The 15,742-nt window shown below is 40.9% G+C and overlaps 2 protein-coding genes across 2 annotated transcripts in view; one reads left to right on the top strand and one right to left on the bottom strand.

Moving 5' to 3' along the window:
- TTLL11 (tubulin tyrosine ligase like 11) overlaps positions 1–13,038 on the top strand; it is a 40,375-nt gene extending 27,337 nt beyond the window's left edge. Inside the window, 3 exon segments of the mRNA XM_069873598.1 lie at positions 5,239–5,496; positions 7,519–7,625; positions 11,484–13,038. Of these exon segments, the coding sequence (XP_069729699.1) occupies positions 5,239–5,496; positions 7,519–7,625; positions 11,484–11,773 (655 nt within the window). The 3' untranslated portion in view covers positions 11,774–13,038.
- PTGS1 (prostaglandin-endoperoxide synthase 1) overlaps positions 1–15,742 on the bottom strand; it is a 200,637-nt gene that overhangs the window by 171,061 nt on the left and 13,834 nt on the right. The window lies entirely within an intron of this gene.

The following is a 15,742-nucleotide window of genomic DNA, read 5'->3' as shown; positions in this document are numbered from 1 at the left end:
GTGGTTAGCAAATCACACTCGTGGGGCAGCAAATGGCAAGGCTGCAGCTGGCAGATGCCGTGCGTGACAACAGCTGGGATGGCTGAGGACACACTGCGGGGGCTTCGATTCGCTTCTTCGAGAATCTGATGAATTATTTTGGTTTTGTTAAGCAAATGGCAAGGCTGCAGCTTTACATTTTTAATTTACCCTTGAATTCACCTAAAATGTGTTTCCAGCTCTCAAACAAATTTAGCGTGTTCCGTTTCCTTCCCCCTTCCTGAGCCAATGCAGCGTTAGGCCTAGTGAGGGTGCAGGCAAAGGTTAGATGTAGTCGTGCTCATGATGAAGTTTAACTCTAAGTCATGTGATTTAACTGCTTTGTTTCTCCAATTGTGCTACAGATTCTTTTTATTTTGAAAGACAGAAGTTCTAACTGCTTTCAGCACCCTGTCTGCTTCCGTGAGACAAGACAGATGCTGCAGTTTGCAAATGTGTTTTGTATGCTATGAAGTTCCTTGGCTGCCAACAACATGCTGATTATCAACCCTTATTTTTAACATGATTGATTCTACTCTTTGAAATATGGACTCTTTACTGCTGTTGCTTTGCCTCAGAGCATTCTGGAAGTGTTAAATAAACTATATGTAATAGCAATAATGTTACTAACGTAACTTCAGAAACCTCTCTGTGGAGTTCAATACTGATTTAATACTTTTTATCTTCATCCAACTTTATTTTTGTTTTGAAAGGAGGAACTGCTAGTGCTCTTGATGTTTTTCACTTTGCCAGAGGGTGAAGAGGAGATGAATATTCAGTTTCTCTAAATGAAGCACGCAAGTGGCCGGTACAAAACAAAAGATGCTGATTATTCATTCACACAACATGCAGTCAAACTATGAAACTTCTTGCTATCGTGTACTGTGACTGCTGGGAGTCTGTGTGTCAATAAAAGTAATGGGATTAGTTTGTAAAAGAAAATTCATGAATGGTTGATAATGCAAAGACGCTGCTCTGGCTTTGACTCACTGTTTCCTAACTGACTTGCTTCTGTGAAGGAGCAAACACATTCGTAAGTACACGCCCCAGTTACAAACTCCTCTCTGTTTCCTGGGAGGTCTGTGTCCTGTGGTGGTAAATGGGTGGGTAGATAGATTTGTCATGCAAAATATTCCCTGCTTTTAACTATGTTAACATAGTCCTTGCTTTGAGAATAGGGGCTCAGCTGAGGGAATAATTATAGATGCAGAATCCAGAATGTACTATTTTCTTTTATTAGGTAAGTAGTTGTCAGCTGATACAAAAATTGCTTAATTTTTACTTCTAGCAATGCCCTAAATGTTAAATATATCGAGTAAGCATTCTTAGAAATATTAATATTGCAGTTCTTACCCAGTTTTACTCTGAACTTGACAGCTGAATTTTATATACAAATATACAGAATGTTGTGATTTTTGAAGCCTTTAATTAGTAGTTGCAAATTTGTTTGTCCCTCAGCAACTCGTATTTGCATAAAGATTAAGACCGGTCAGAATGAAAGGGATAAAACATAGATGGAGGAAACATTAATAAATTAGTAATCATGTATAAAAGATAAGCAGTCTTAGATTTTGTTTCTGTAAGCTTTATTAAAATTGAAATTCTTTTTTAAAGATGCAGTTAGTATTTTCTCCACGGTTGATCATTTCTAAAGAGAGATCTGTCATGAGCTGCAGAATTAGAGAAATTAATGTATTGAGGTCAGACATTAGTATGTAAATGAAGCTTTGCTTTTATTCGGTGTGGCAACAGAAGCATTACCTTATATTTGACCTTTCATTCATTTAGCCTGACTCAGCTGTGTCAGTCAGAACAATTAATTCTGAGGAGCAGCTTTAAAGTGCGGGGCTCAGCTTTCTTCTCCTCCCCTTGCCTAGTGGAAATCCCCTGAGAAAGGAGCTAATGGGGAAAACCTGTGCAAGGCTCTCCTTCTGGAGACTTGCTTCAGTCCTTTGGATTTCTGATCCCTTCCCCAGGCCTTCTGCAAGGTTTTCAAGGAGACTGGGGCCAAGCGTGAGAACCCAGTGTTGTACCTGGAGTCCCAATGTGGAGCCCTGAATGACACAATGGCCCGCAGTAAGATGTTTCTTGGAAGCCACTTTGTGGAGTAAGAATATACAATCACAGAATGGTTTGAGTTGGAAGGAACCTTAAAGATCATCCAGTTCCAATCACCCTCCTGCCCCCCATGGATATGCACAGGGGTTTTTAATGACACTAAATCTAACAGGTAATGTTACAGAAATGTGTGCTTCTGTGTTTTCCAACTGACTGATGGGTGAGATGGAAGTGAAAATCCCCCTTACGTTTTCATTCTTGCTGGACTTCGAGCTGTATTTCTGCTTTTTGTAACTGTGCTGGCAATGCTTATGCCAGTCTCTGCTTGACCCTTGGAGAGTTGTCATCCGCCTCACCCTTATGGTGTGGCGATGGCAGATGGCAGCGAAACACAGAAGAAAATGTAACGGTGCATTGCAAGTGAGTGTAATTTATCTAGTGCTAGGGCAAAAAAATACCTTATGCACTGTTTTTTTGGGTTTTTTTTTTGCAAAAATGTGCAGATCACAGTAAAATTCAGTTTTTATAGATACGGCATCTGGCTGTAATATACCTAGCTAGGCGTTTTTTCTAAATTAGTCGTGTTGAGACCACACTGAGATTGGGTGCGTACACGTGTGTGGAATAGAACAATGGAGAATAAACTTCATTGAAGTAGCGTCTGTGGGAGCAGCAGAGAGTTGTACTCTGGATAGTCAGTGTGAGTGTTTGGTGGTGAGCGTGCCGAATAGGCAAGTCCGAGTATCGAGTCAGTTTTATGGGTGCGGGCAAGCTCTTGTATGGATTTGTTTTGTCAAGTCTTAGTTTTATTTAAAGTGCAAAATATAACTTTCAGTTTAATCCAAATTATATAATTAAATTAATTAAGCTCTAGTCCATTAGAAAAGGAAACTAAAAAAGTTGGAAGTTTGGCTGGAATTTAAAAAATGAAAGCAAATAATTGAACTTTTTATAAAAGCAACAACTTGTAAAAGCAAGTTAAGAAATATGTTCTCTATTTATTAATTTCTTTGGAGCTGATCCCTCTAACAGTCCCTGCAGCATTTTTCGTAAAAAAATGAAATCTAATGAAATTTCCTCAGCTCTGCTTACGTCTTTTAAAGTAAAGCTTTGTATTTTTATAACTGAAAACATTAACAGCGAATGAATAATGTACAATACAAAACAATTTAGAATGAGAATGGGTTCGGGGCTTCCAGGCATCATTAAAATGAGTTACCTTACAAACAACGCAACCTTCTCTCCTGCTGAGCACAAGGTTTCACATTTGGCCAAGGTCTAGTTCAGCTGGCTGAAGGTTTGAATTTTTAAATGCATGAACAGACCTTTTAAGATTAAAAATAGAAGCCTGCATGCTTCTTGTTTCTTGGCTGTATGTACTCTTGCTCTTTTGGGAGCCAGAGGGTACTCAGTGATGGTGAAGCCACCATCCAAGCTTCCATGAGGAAGAACAGACCTAATAAATTATTACTTTAAGCTTTATTTAGCTAAAGACAAAAATAACATTTTTTTTCCTTTGCTGAGGAACCCGACCAAAACACTGACTAAGGTTCTGATTTACTTTCTAAAGATTTTTAGAGCCTTATCTCAAAAAAATGATCACATTTACAGATACTTGGTATTGGTGGATGCAAGAGTGGATACAAAAGAAGTTTGTAACAATAATCTTAGAAGAACAGATGCTTTGTGAGTCACAGTGTGACAGTCCTGTCCGAGCAGCAATAGCTTGTTTGAGTGCTTAAGCACCAAAAGAGGCTGGAAATAGATGCTGTTTTACATGGATGCTGGCTCTGCCAGCCTTCAGAGTTCACCTAAATCAACATGGAGCTGGAATTGAGTGCAGGGAGAGGTTTCCAGCCTCCTGCATTGAGCAGTCACATCTGCAGTTACTGGTTGGGCAGATGCTGTACTGGCTGATGAGCTGCTGCCGTTCAAAGGGAACATCTGGAGGTGTGAGTGAATGAAGAAGTTCTGAGCCCAGATTCAGAGAGTTGAGAACTTGGCCAAAAATACCTTTTAGAAATTAGACACCACAATTTAATTTATACTGATTAAAACTTTTTTTTTTTTAATTATTTTTATTTTCTGTAGGGGTCCTGTGTCTTAGAGTTGTTGCATTTATTTTCATCACACCTCTCACTAGAAGCTGAAAATATGACTTGGAAGTATTCTGTGCTGAAAGAGGATGCAGCGTGGCAATGGATTAATATCTTTTAGGGAAATATAGGAGGAGAGAGAGGCTAAAAATTCCACGGGAATACTTGTTATGGATGACTGGCTGCAGGATGGTTGCAGGAGGGCTGAGGAAGGTACTGATTTACTGGAGGTTTGACTTAATAACTGCTACAGTGCTGGGAGTGGATAATAACATTGTTGATCGTTATCGTCTGCTGGAACAGAACTTTGTGAAGGATACTGGATCTGCTCAAGAACACAAAAGATCAATGTAGTAAAAGCACTAATTTTTTTAGTGCCTAGTGTGAATCATACTTATTCTCACTGATGGGTACTTAGAAAGATGACTGGAAAGAAAATGAAAAGCTGCGTATGCTTAGTGGGTGCCAGGTAATTACCATCAGCTATCAGACTGTCTGAGCTTAGGAGAACAGCAATCTTTCATTTTGTCTAGATATGTCAAACGCAGAATAAAAGCACAAATATGTCATGCTGAATAAACATGTAACATTTATTTCAAAACATCATTATCTTGATCAGCTTTATTTGGGGAATTTGGCAATGACAATGAAGATGAAATAATGTATTTTGACAGTGTGCACAGAGGATTTGAAGAAAAAATAATGGGATTGCCCAGAAATTGTCTTTTGAGTGGTGCCAGTGTGCATTGATGTGAACCATATCGCTTCTGGATGTATTGTTAGAATTTCTTCTTTGCAAATATACCTGACTGTACTTTTTGAACCTTACTTATCAAGGAAGGTAAAGGCTTCTCATCATTATTGGAAAATAAGTTTAGTCCTAGACTAAATACTCCTATAACATGATCTCTGCTTTGGGAACCTTAGTGTTTGTTTTTACTTTTTCATTCTTGTGAATATCTCATAAAATCATGTTTTATAATCTAAAAGAAAGCCTTGAAAGACAGCATATTGAATCTTACAAGAATAAGATTAACGTAAGATACAATTATTTCTTGTGCTATAGGTGTCAGGCTTTCGAGCACATCTCAGAAGCAGATGAAGAGCTGTTGGACACTGGACAGGGAGACAAACCGAGATATGATTCCACTGAAAGCCCAGAGGCTGGCCTCCCCTCCCTTTGCCTCAAGCAAGTGTTTCCCAAGTATGCCAAGCAGTTTAGCTACCTGCGCCTTGTGGACAGAGTGGCAGCTCTGTTTATCCGATTTCTTGGTGTGAAAGGGACAACGAAGCTGGGGCCAACAGGCTTCCGAACATTTATAAGGTTAGTAAGGTGAAGGTTTCTTTAGGAATTGCTTAAACCCGCTGTCCATGCGCGTGTCTTAAGTTTAGCCGAGCAAACACAGACGAACAGTGATACCCTTTATCTTACAGGTTTAGTAATGCCTTGTAAAGAAAGCTTTCTCCATAAGTTCCATTGAACCATTGCATTTTATATAAAATAGTTATATTTTTATCATTCCAAGCTCCCAAAATACCTGACCTAGGAAACTGTCTCATAGTCATAGTCTCATAGAACATGGGTCTTCATGGTGCAGCAGATCAGTGATGCTTTGGGAGCTACTATTTGCAGTCTCAGTCAACATGACATGTTCCCAGGAAATTGTAGGAATACCACTGCAAAAAAGTGACAGCTGAAATTGGGTCACTCGAGATCCGAGTCCGCTGGCTACGGGGGCCCAGCCATCTGCTCCAGGCCATGGGAAAGGGCTTCCAGACGCCAGTTGCCGCTGCACCGTGTGCTAAGGATTTGCATTGTGAAATTGCAACTGGCAATGGCAGGAACTCAATTTATTTTTTCACTTGCTTTTTATTTGTAAGGGGTTTTTTTATTGTTTTTATGGATATATCTGTTCTAGTCAGGGTACAAATATCTCATTTTCTGTCTTTCATTGACAATGACAAAAGAAATAAGCAGCAGCAGCAGATGTACTCTTAAAATACAGATCCTGTTTCTATGCAGATGCATTTAACATTCAGGAATGAATATAAACAATTTAATTTATACAAATTAGAATATATAGAAAATGACTGAAGGCATCTGCTCTATGCACAGACCAGTGGCAGGATTGTTTCCAGTTCTGTATTTTCTATTGTTTAGTCCAGCCTTGCTTTGGCACTCCTCAGAGGAACACCGAGTAAATGCCAACATTTTCTTTTAAGAATATTAAAATAAAATGCCTTATCTCAGTGAAATAGTGTTTGCAGTCTTCTAATGCATCTTAAACTTTTTAATATTGGCAAATATTTTACTTTCCCCAGAGAATCTGTACCAGCTACGTGGCCCTTCTCTGAAATGCAGCCATTTCCACTCATTTCAGAAATAAGATCATGTGTCTAAGGTGTGTGCTGCATCACTTTTTGAGAGTAAAATGGAACACAGGGGTGACTCTGTGTGTGTGGGGGGGTGGGCATATGGTTGCAGAGACTATCCACTCAGATTTAGTTAATCAAAATCTGTTCCCCTTCAATAATTTCTTCATTCTAAAACAATAACTAAAAAGGAAATGCTGAACGTGGCTCTAGTCGTTGCTTGGATGCTGCCTAAGATTTTTTTGGGGCTGTCTAGGCCAGACCTTAATGACTTAGGGGAGCTCTGCTTAGGCTACTAAAGAGTAAGATTGTCTGGTTTTTTTGTGGGGGTTGAGGTTTTTTGTTTGTTTGTTTTCTGGCTAGAAATTTTGGCCAGCATTTTGGCTTGTGTGCTGGTTCCAGCCAGGCTGCCAGACATCTGGAGATCCTGGACGGATGGCTGGTTCTTACACACCGATCAGCACCGAGCTGCAGGCTCAGGCCACACAAGCAGCAGGTCTCCTACACGTGCTTATCACCAAACACCTGAGACGCACCCAGCGATGCTGCTGCTCTCCTCGCAGTGTTTGGTAACGCACAGGGTAAATCTGGTCAGTGGTGAGGCACGGAGAAGTCATTCTGTGCCTGAAAGTTTTCCTCCAACCCTTTCCAAACAGGATCAGTCAGTCAAATAAAAGAGTAATTCTCTGTGCAGAGGTGGTGCCTGTGCAATCCGAACAGGCAACAGGAGTTATGTACAGGAGATGGAATATTCAGGGCCTTTACCATTTCAGATACATACATATAGCAAACCCTGGTTTGTTTAATATCTGTATATCTTTTATCAGACTAAACCTGTTATGGTGGATATGTACACATGACTTGGATAAACTTTTCTCCCAGTTTTCTCTCAATTGCCCTTGCAGAATTTTTTTCTAACTTGGAAGTTTGGACATAATCAGAATTTCTTCTTTATTTTGTCTATTTCTAACAGAAACTGCAAACTGAGTAACAGCAGTTTTTCAATGGCTTCTGTAGATATCTTGTATATTGATATCACAAGAAGGTGGAACAGCATGGGAATCGAGCACAAAGAATCAGGTAATGCTGTTTTGTATTTGAAGACTATGGAAGCTGGGTTTTGTGTCAAACACCTCAAACATTCAGTAAAAAGAATGAGAACAAGGCATGTACATCTGAGGCATGTACAACAAATTCCTTTGTTTAGTTCTGTGGCAGTTTCCTTTCACCTCTGTCTTAGTTTTCAATTTATTTATAGGAACAAGTCTTCTGCAAGCCACATCTTACGCTTGCAGTTTTGCGTTTGTAATTCTTGTTGCTGTTTGCAGAGGAGTGTTTAGAACTGTTCCCAGTGGAACCTCCAATTGAATTCCAGTGTAAGGAGGTACATCCGTATTAGAGTAGCTTACATGGTCTGGCAACACCCAACCAGACAAAAAGCTATGCAGGAGGTAGAAATAAATACGCTTAAATTCTCTTTTTTATTTAATTGTGTTCCTTGAAAAGGTTACTTCGGGGACAAACAGAACTGCCTGTATTACTTTTCATTTCCCAGAGAATTCCCTCCCACTGTTATGCTCCCTGTTTCATTTTCATGGTCTTTGTGATGGGTGAGGGAAGGACAATAGCTTTTACACAAACTTGCACAGTGCTCAGGTACTAAATAGGCTCTTAGCAAGGATGAGTCGCTGTGGGTTTTGCTACAAGCACCCCTTTGTGGACATTGTGCTCCTGGTAGTCCTTGCAGGAAAAAGAGTCAATCAGGGACTTTTAAACGTTTTTACATCTACTTTAAATTGTAAAGCTAAAGGTACAAGTGTACTCAGAGAGACTGAAAGGCTTCTATATGAAATTCATCTACCCCAACAAGGATTTGTTTCTATGTCTTCTCTCCATCAGAGGCACCTGCAGGAGTGCGGTCCCAACCACAGTGTGCCACTCCCTGTCCTTGACCTTGCTCAGCCTGTGGGAGAAACATTACAAGTCATTCATCTAAATTATTTACTTCCAGTTTAGGAATATGCATTTAAATTAAAATGCAGCACTTAAAGCTGTTAGCCAAGAACAGAGACTATGGGAGGCTGTTTGCTAAACAGCACTAAGGGTTTTCTACAGCTTGAAAGCCAAAAGGAAAATGTTTATTAAACTGTGTGATCTTATTCCCAGCCTCCTTGGTGATTTACTGTGTTACCATCACATTTCTTCTTGATAGTGCAGTTGAGTGGTTGCAAAAATGAATATAAATATTTTCTATTACCCAGTTGCATTTAGAATATTAAGCTTTTACAAGAAAACCCCCACAATTTAATAAGCAGACTGAAAGGAAGCATTCCAGACATGTCTTTTTTTTTTCTGTTTAATACTTGATTACTTTGGTTATTTTTTTCTGGATTTACAGATAAACGTAAAAATCAGTTTCATCTCCTTAAAAAAGGGATGTCTGTCTCTGACTGCCCAGATCCCTGTTGTCTAAATCAGTGTTCAGTCTGAAGTTAAAAACTACCGTCAGTTTACCGGTACCCACGGTGGAGTTCGTCTACCTTCACTTCTCGTGCTTTGAAGACAGATTTTTCATAAATTCCTTTCATAAGAAAACAAACTAATTGAAACGTCAGTGTTTTCTTCTTTCATGAGTTTGGCTCTTATCTTCTGCTCACACCAAAGGGTGGATGTTCTTCGATGTAATTACTTTCCCTACAGTGAGAAATGGTTATAACAGTTCCACATCCACCCTGATAACCCTTGAACCCCAGTGCTGGCTGGACACATGTGGATCACTGAGACAACTTTCTGATGTAAATGTCCTCTTTGTTGAGATTCGGAAAATATTTCTCTCAACAAAAAAACTCTTCAAACCTAGTTTTTCTAAATATTTGAGTATGTAATTGTTTCCTCAGGGGTAGCACACTATTGCTGCAGCCGTACCTGACTTGGCAGTATCGGATACCGGGGATGATACCAGGCTGCCCCAATTTCTTCTGCTGAATACTAATTGCCTTTGCGTGTGTGCCTAAAGCTGCTGAAGAAAATGGCTTGCTTGTGGGAATGAGCAACTACCAAACATTCACTATGGGTTTCTTCTCTTGATTATCTTATGGACTTAGTTTTTTAAAGCAAACATGATTGCTTCATAAATATTTCTGAATTATTATGAAGGTGTTCGTAAGGTGGACATCACAAAGGCAGCAGTGTTGCACGAGGGGCCCAGATTCACTTTACATCATCTTCTGAAAGCTCCTAAAAATCTCTATAATCTTTAGTCTTTGCTGTAAAAGATGTGTTTTCAGTTTTAAGTCTGTTATTTGTCTGAGATCCCTATGTATGAGGCAAACATTTCTATACATGTGTTTGTAAGAGTTGGGCTTCAAGCATTGTTGCTTCAGAAGATCCCAGTCTGCATTCTGTGGTGGTTTCTTGTATTCTTAGACACGAACCACGGCCATTTCTACTGGCTCTGCATTTGGCCCTTCTCCAGCTGTAACCAATACTGTAACTGCTGCTGGTGTAAACCAGCACCTCCTCACTCTTTTCATTAAATGCTTCACATGAGTGTCACTTATGGAGGAGAAAGTGTGTGCGCTACCCTGCCTGCAGCTCACCGTGACTGATAAAATAGTTTCCTGAGCTGGCAGCTGCTGCTTTCAGATAACCCAGCCATTCCTTTGCAGCTATTTTACAGCCAGGATCGTAAGCAACCCTGGCTGCAGCCTTAGTTGAGAGAAATTATACTTCAGAATGCAATTGTCATATTTTGAAAAGCTGCCTTTCCTGCAGCATCAATAAGCCAACGTTTAGTTAAAACCCCCAAACCTTTCAATATCTCATCCTACAATAATCCTATGTGTATGTTCCAACTGGGAGAGGCAGTTAAAGCACAAAGTAGCTATACTGTTCCCTTCTGCAAACCCCATTGTGGTCTGGCTTCTTAATTAAGAATTGAAGTAGGTATTACTTCAAGGTTTTAAATACAATAATTAGCGTTAACATGCAGCCCCTCTTTCTGTTGGCCATGATAATGGGTTATTAGTAAGATGCGATCCAGCAACACTTGCGGAGTCTGTACTGCAGCATGTGGCTTCCACAGGGGACTTTTATTTGCGAAGGGGCAGAGCAGACCATTTTATTAGAGCAGAGAAATTTCTTGGCACGGCACCACTTTCCCTTCATACACACTTCAGCTGTTTGTTTTTCATTCAGTTGAAACCAAACTGCTGTTGTAGAGTTACTGGGTATAGCTGGAAAAATGGCCTCTTCAGCTTCAACAAGAAGGCTGAGGATTTGTTCCTAGTTTCAGCCTTTGTGAAAAACGCTACACTTCAAATAAACTCACTTCTGTGATAAAGTGGTAGTTGGTAATGGGGTTATCTTTATTGTGCCACAGACTGAAATGGCATGCTGTTTCAGTACTTCTACATTTGAACTTTTGTTTTAGGTCCATCTCTGAAAATACATGGTTTAAATGACCCCTTTCAGGTGCCGATATAAACTTGTTTTTCTCTCAAAATGGATTGTTTTCCTTGAGGCACTCAATATGTTACTGCGTGTCTGATTTGGTTTCAGTTTAATATTTGGGGCAGCAGAAATCAAGGCTGATGTCACATCAGTTGAATCGTACAACATCTGGAACTCAGTTGTTGCTGTACCGGTTTGCCTCAGGATGCCAGGCTGCTGGTCAGGCTGATGTCTGCAAAACTAGAAACAGCCATACAAATAAAATACTGTCTTTTGGTCTTTGAGGGACAGATTTTATTTTCTTAATGAGCATTCTAGATGGCTGCTGTAGAAATTAAAAGATGTTAACTAACACGATTATGTGTGTCCATACCTGGCACATCTGGCCTCGCTGCCAAAGGAAATGAGATAGTATTATTCTTACGGAATGAAGTTTGCTAGCGAACACTGGACTATGAATCTCCTAAAAACACCTTTTCCTTGCAGGAATGTGTTTGCAAGCCTTTGTTGAAGCTTTCTTCTGTCTGGCTCAGAAGAAATACAAGTCCCTTCCCCTTCACGAGCAAGTGACGTTGCTGATTGAATTTTGTGAGTATCATCTGGCTGCCCTGGATGAAAAGCGCCTGGTTTGTGGCCGCGGGATTGGGGAGCGCCGGAGCGCAGCAGGTCCTTGTCAGACAGATGGACTTCACCTTACACCAGCTGCACATCCCCCCCTTCACAGTCGCACGACCACAGCCAGTAAACTTGCGGATTATAGAAATCATCGCTATTAATGGTGCAAATTCATCAGGGCAGAACTGAGAGTTAATCCCCAGGTACGTAACCGTACTGCAGGAGAAGAGGCAGACTCCTGGATAGTCTGATAGTCACAATTATTTATTTCAACTTTTTTTATTTATGCTCTTCAAGAAGTCTGCTGCAAGCTCCCACTCTCAAATAATGATCATGGCAATGGCTATTGATTTACCTCTCTGTTGGACCTACAGGGCACCTCGTGTGACAGACTGTGCTTTCATCCAGAGAGGATGGAAAAGCACCTGTGAAGACAAGGACTAAAATACAGTAGGATGATGACCAGCATCATGGGGGTGGTTGCGCTTATTGAGAAGCACACTCATATCGAAGGAATTACGTTGCTTTTTTATGCACTAGAGGTATCATGGAAGCTAAGTAAGGAACTGCAGTCCTAGGATGTGGACTTTGGAAAACTGAAACTTGGAATTATGTTTGTGGTCAGACTTCAGGCTCTGACCCTCTTCTTTTGGTGGCTTGAACCGCTGGAATCAATACAGATTTGGTCATTGTCTGGGTACTTATTTTTTTAAAGGCAATCTCAAAACACTGAAATCATATCTCACCTTCTACTCTGTACATGTCTTTGCCATGACAAGTACTGTTAATTTTTTAAAGAAAAACTAAAAATGTTTATCCTTTTGCTTCCACAGAACTGATAAGCTCATGCTTGCTCACGGAAAAAGTCAGAAAAAATGACTTTGTTAGGTCAGATTTGGTGGATGAAGTGGTAGATTTGGGTTTGTCTTCAGGTACTGCACTGCTTTCTGCAGAGAGCTCTACATTGTAAAGGCCTATGGGTTCATAGAAGTTCCAGTGAAACCAATCCTATCACTAACTTTAGACTAAACTAGTTGTATTCTGACTTGGCTAATCTTTTGCCTTTTGCCTGTTTGTTACTCTGTTTGGACCTGCAGTAATACCAGTAATACCTACAACAGATTTTTTTTTTCTTTGTCTTTGCACATATTCTTTTTTTTTTCCCCCTTAAATAACAGTGTAACTGTACAAATTTGTTATTTAACAGAATATCTTATCAAGAATGCTAGGCTGTACCACTGGACTTGCACAGAGTAGTCTTACTTTACAAGAAATGAACCATGACTTCCATAATCCCAGTCTTCCTGGGCTGGGGGCTAAGCAGAGCATGAGGATGGCTGAAAGGATGTGAATACCTTGGTACTTTAGGGATATTCGGCCACATTCCTTTTAGTCTTTTAATTTATTACAATAATATATGTTTACATCCGTGTTTGATTTTCCCTTTTTGTTCTGCTCTTTAATGTAATGACTCTGCTTATGTTCCAGTGTTCTTCGCACTGCCAAAGTCTGCCAGGCTGTGAGGTGGCGCAGCATCTGGGCATTCAGGTTTGCAGTGGAGAACGTTACCTGAGCTTGATGCCAAAATGTTCCAACAGGTGGTGTAGCAGGAACCTGACCTTGGAAGCGCAGTCAGCGCAGAGGGCCCAGGGAGTCCGCCTGTTTAACGGCATGGACTCAGCATGGAATTGAGTGAGTTTTTACTTCAGGAAAAGTTTAGATGTACCTTTGCTAGTTTTAACAGCATGCATGTTCCCAAGCAGCAACCAGCGGCATGACAACACAATGCAGAAGTCAAGCTGAGCCCACAAGAAACTAATACCCAGCATGTGTTACTGCCAGATGTGGGCGTCTTTTCTTCTCTTTGTCCTTTTTTGTAGCACCAATAAGAGTAGTAGTAGGTGATCTTTTTTTAGTTCAACAGCTGGACTGTTTGAAATGTTATGTATTGTACATAAGAGGATGATTGCAGGCTAATGCCACTGCCCTCAGCCTTGTTTAAGTTTCATAAGGATTATTGTGGTATGAAGATAAAATGCCACACTCCAAGGTCTGGCATCTGTCAGAACAAATGAAGCTGAAAGGGTCATTTTTTTCACACTTGCATTGTAATATATCTGAAGACATTCACAAGTTGAAAAATGGTTACTTCTCATTTTGTGACATCTGACATTTGTCTTGCGATTGGCAGTATGTTACTAGAAAATAGCTTACAGTTTCTCTCATTTCGTGATTGATGTCCTGTAAAGACAGAGTTATAGAAGAGTCGGATTCAAAATGCTACAGCTGCAAATGCCTTTCCTTACAGCTTTTAAGTAGTACAATCTATGGCCTAAAATATCCAGGTTTAACTATTGTATAAGCTACCGTGATGTCAGTGGAATAAATTACCTGCTGTATATAATGAACACTGGTAAGATCTCTCTCTCTTTTGGAGATCTTTATATTCTCTGGATCTAACCGAGACTTTTACAGCCCGTGCATACACAGGCTGCTGCAGTATGCCCTGGTTATCTCCCACTTCAAATATGACAGGTCCCTTGTAGAAGAGTCAAAATATTCAATTATCTCTTTCTAGTAATCCAGTGTTCATATGTTTATATAATTGGAAAATTTAATGCCGTGTTATTCTCGGGCAGAGGGAGGTATAAAACAGGAGTGTACTTTAGAGACTTAATGGCAAAGTCACTTTTCTCTTCCCTCCCATCTCATGCAGTTTCCTCTGCTTATTATTTAGTATCCAAAGCTATTTCACATAGCCTTTAAAGTTACCAGTCTGTGCACATGCAGGAAAATGACTGGAGATGCTTTATTCAGAATATGAATGCTAATGCACTGATAATCTGTTAATCCTGAGGTACCTTTCTGGCATAAGAAACAATATATGAAAGGCAGTAGGTGTAGGGTTTTTAATAGTACTTTTCTGTATAATCTTTTCAGAGAATAATGCAGCACTTGCTGTTCCATTTATGCCAGACATGATATGATCATTGCATACTAGGGAAATCTTTCTCGTTACCAGACACACAGGGTCTGGTGTGCCTCACTGGCTGTAAATGAGTATAAAACACATCAACATCTAAGGAATATTTGAGGCAAGCGAGTCCAGAGCTCATCCCTGTGGGCTTATATCTGCCCTGAATGTGCCCACACTCATTCAGTGACTCCATGTCTGACTTAAGTTTTTTCTCTGCATAGAGCTATTTGTAGGCAAAGTCACTTAAAACTGGTCTTTGCCTGATCTGGGTTGGGCTCTTGACACTTCATTGCCCTCTGCCCAAATGCCCAGCTTCCCCCGTTATGGCTGTGTGTTTTGGGATCATGTAAGGCACCCCAGGCGGGTCCCTTTGCTTCCCAGAGTTCTAGCTCCTTCTAGCGCAGCTGGGAAGGGAGGGGCTCAGCTGATTACACAGTTAATACTCAGGTGGGAGACCCAAGTCCATCTTTCGCAGTGTTATTCCTCTCAGCTGCTCTCAGCTGGAGCTCACTCCCATCCAGGTGATTCTCGTTTATACTCGTTTTACCTCTTGGTTTCATTAGTCTTGTGTTCAGCCTGTGATCAGAAGGTCAAAGCTCCTTTCACAGAGATGGGTGATGAGGCAAGATCTGCTTCTCTTGTCCGAGCCTCGCAGTTGACCAGCAACAGGGTAGGTGCCTGTTCTTGTGCTCTGGGTGCTTGAGTTGGAAGGAGCTGGAGCCTCTGTGGTGTTTCTAGGGGTTGACCGTGGGGCATTGCTCTGGCACTGCTGGGTGTGGGAGCCCTTTACGCCGTTAGTGGCCCAGTCAGCATGCTGAGCTAGTGCCACGTAGCAGCCCAGCTCCCTGGCAGGGAATCTGGTAGCTGAGCTCATTTTGCGCCCGTCTCTTCTGGCTGTGCCGTGTTCCTCCAGCTCTGTGGCAGGCTGGGTCCCCAGGCGTCCTGTGCTGCGTGGGGCTGCAGAGCGGGGTGGAGCTCAGCACAGACTTTGCATGACCTGATGCCGTTATCTGCAGCCTTTTGCTACATGGATGAATCTGCTGGCATCTACCACTGTCCAAACAGCTTTTGTGGCTGTTCCAATTTCTGTGACAAGCAAACAGGTCTGTGCGTGGTTACCTCAGTCTGTATTATCCACGCTCACAAAATGTCT

Source organism: Phaenicophaeus curvirostris, chromosome 20 (assembly GCF_032191515.1).
Source record: "Phaenicophaeus curvirostris isolate KB17595 chromosome 20, BPBGC_Pcur_1.0, whole genome shotgun sequence".
Classification (NCBI taxonomy): domain Eukaryota; kingdom Metazoa; phylum Chordata; class Aves; order Cuculiformes; family Cuculidae; genus Phaenicophaeus; species Phaenicophaeus curvirostris.
Note: the sequence above shows the minus strand (reverse complement) of the source record. Positions and strands in the feature narration are given on the sequence as shown.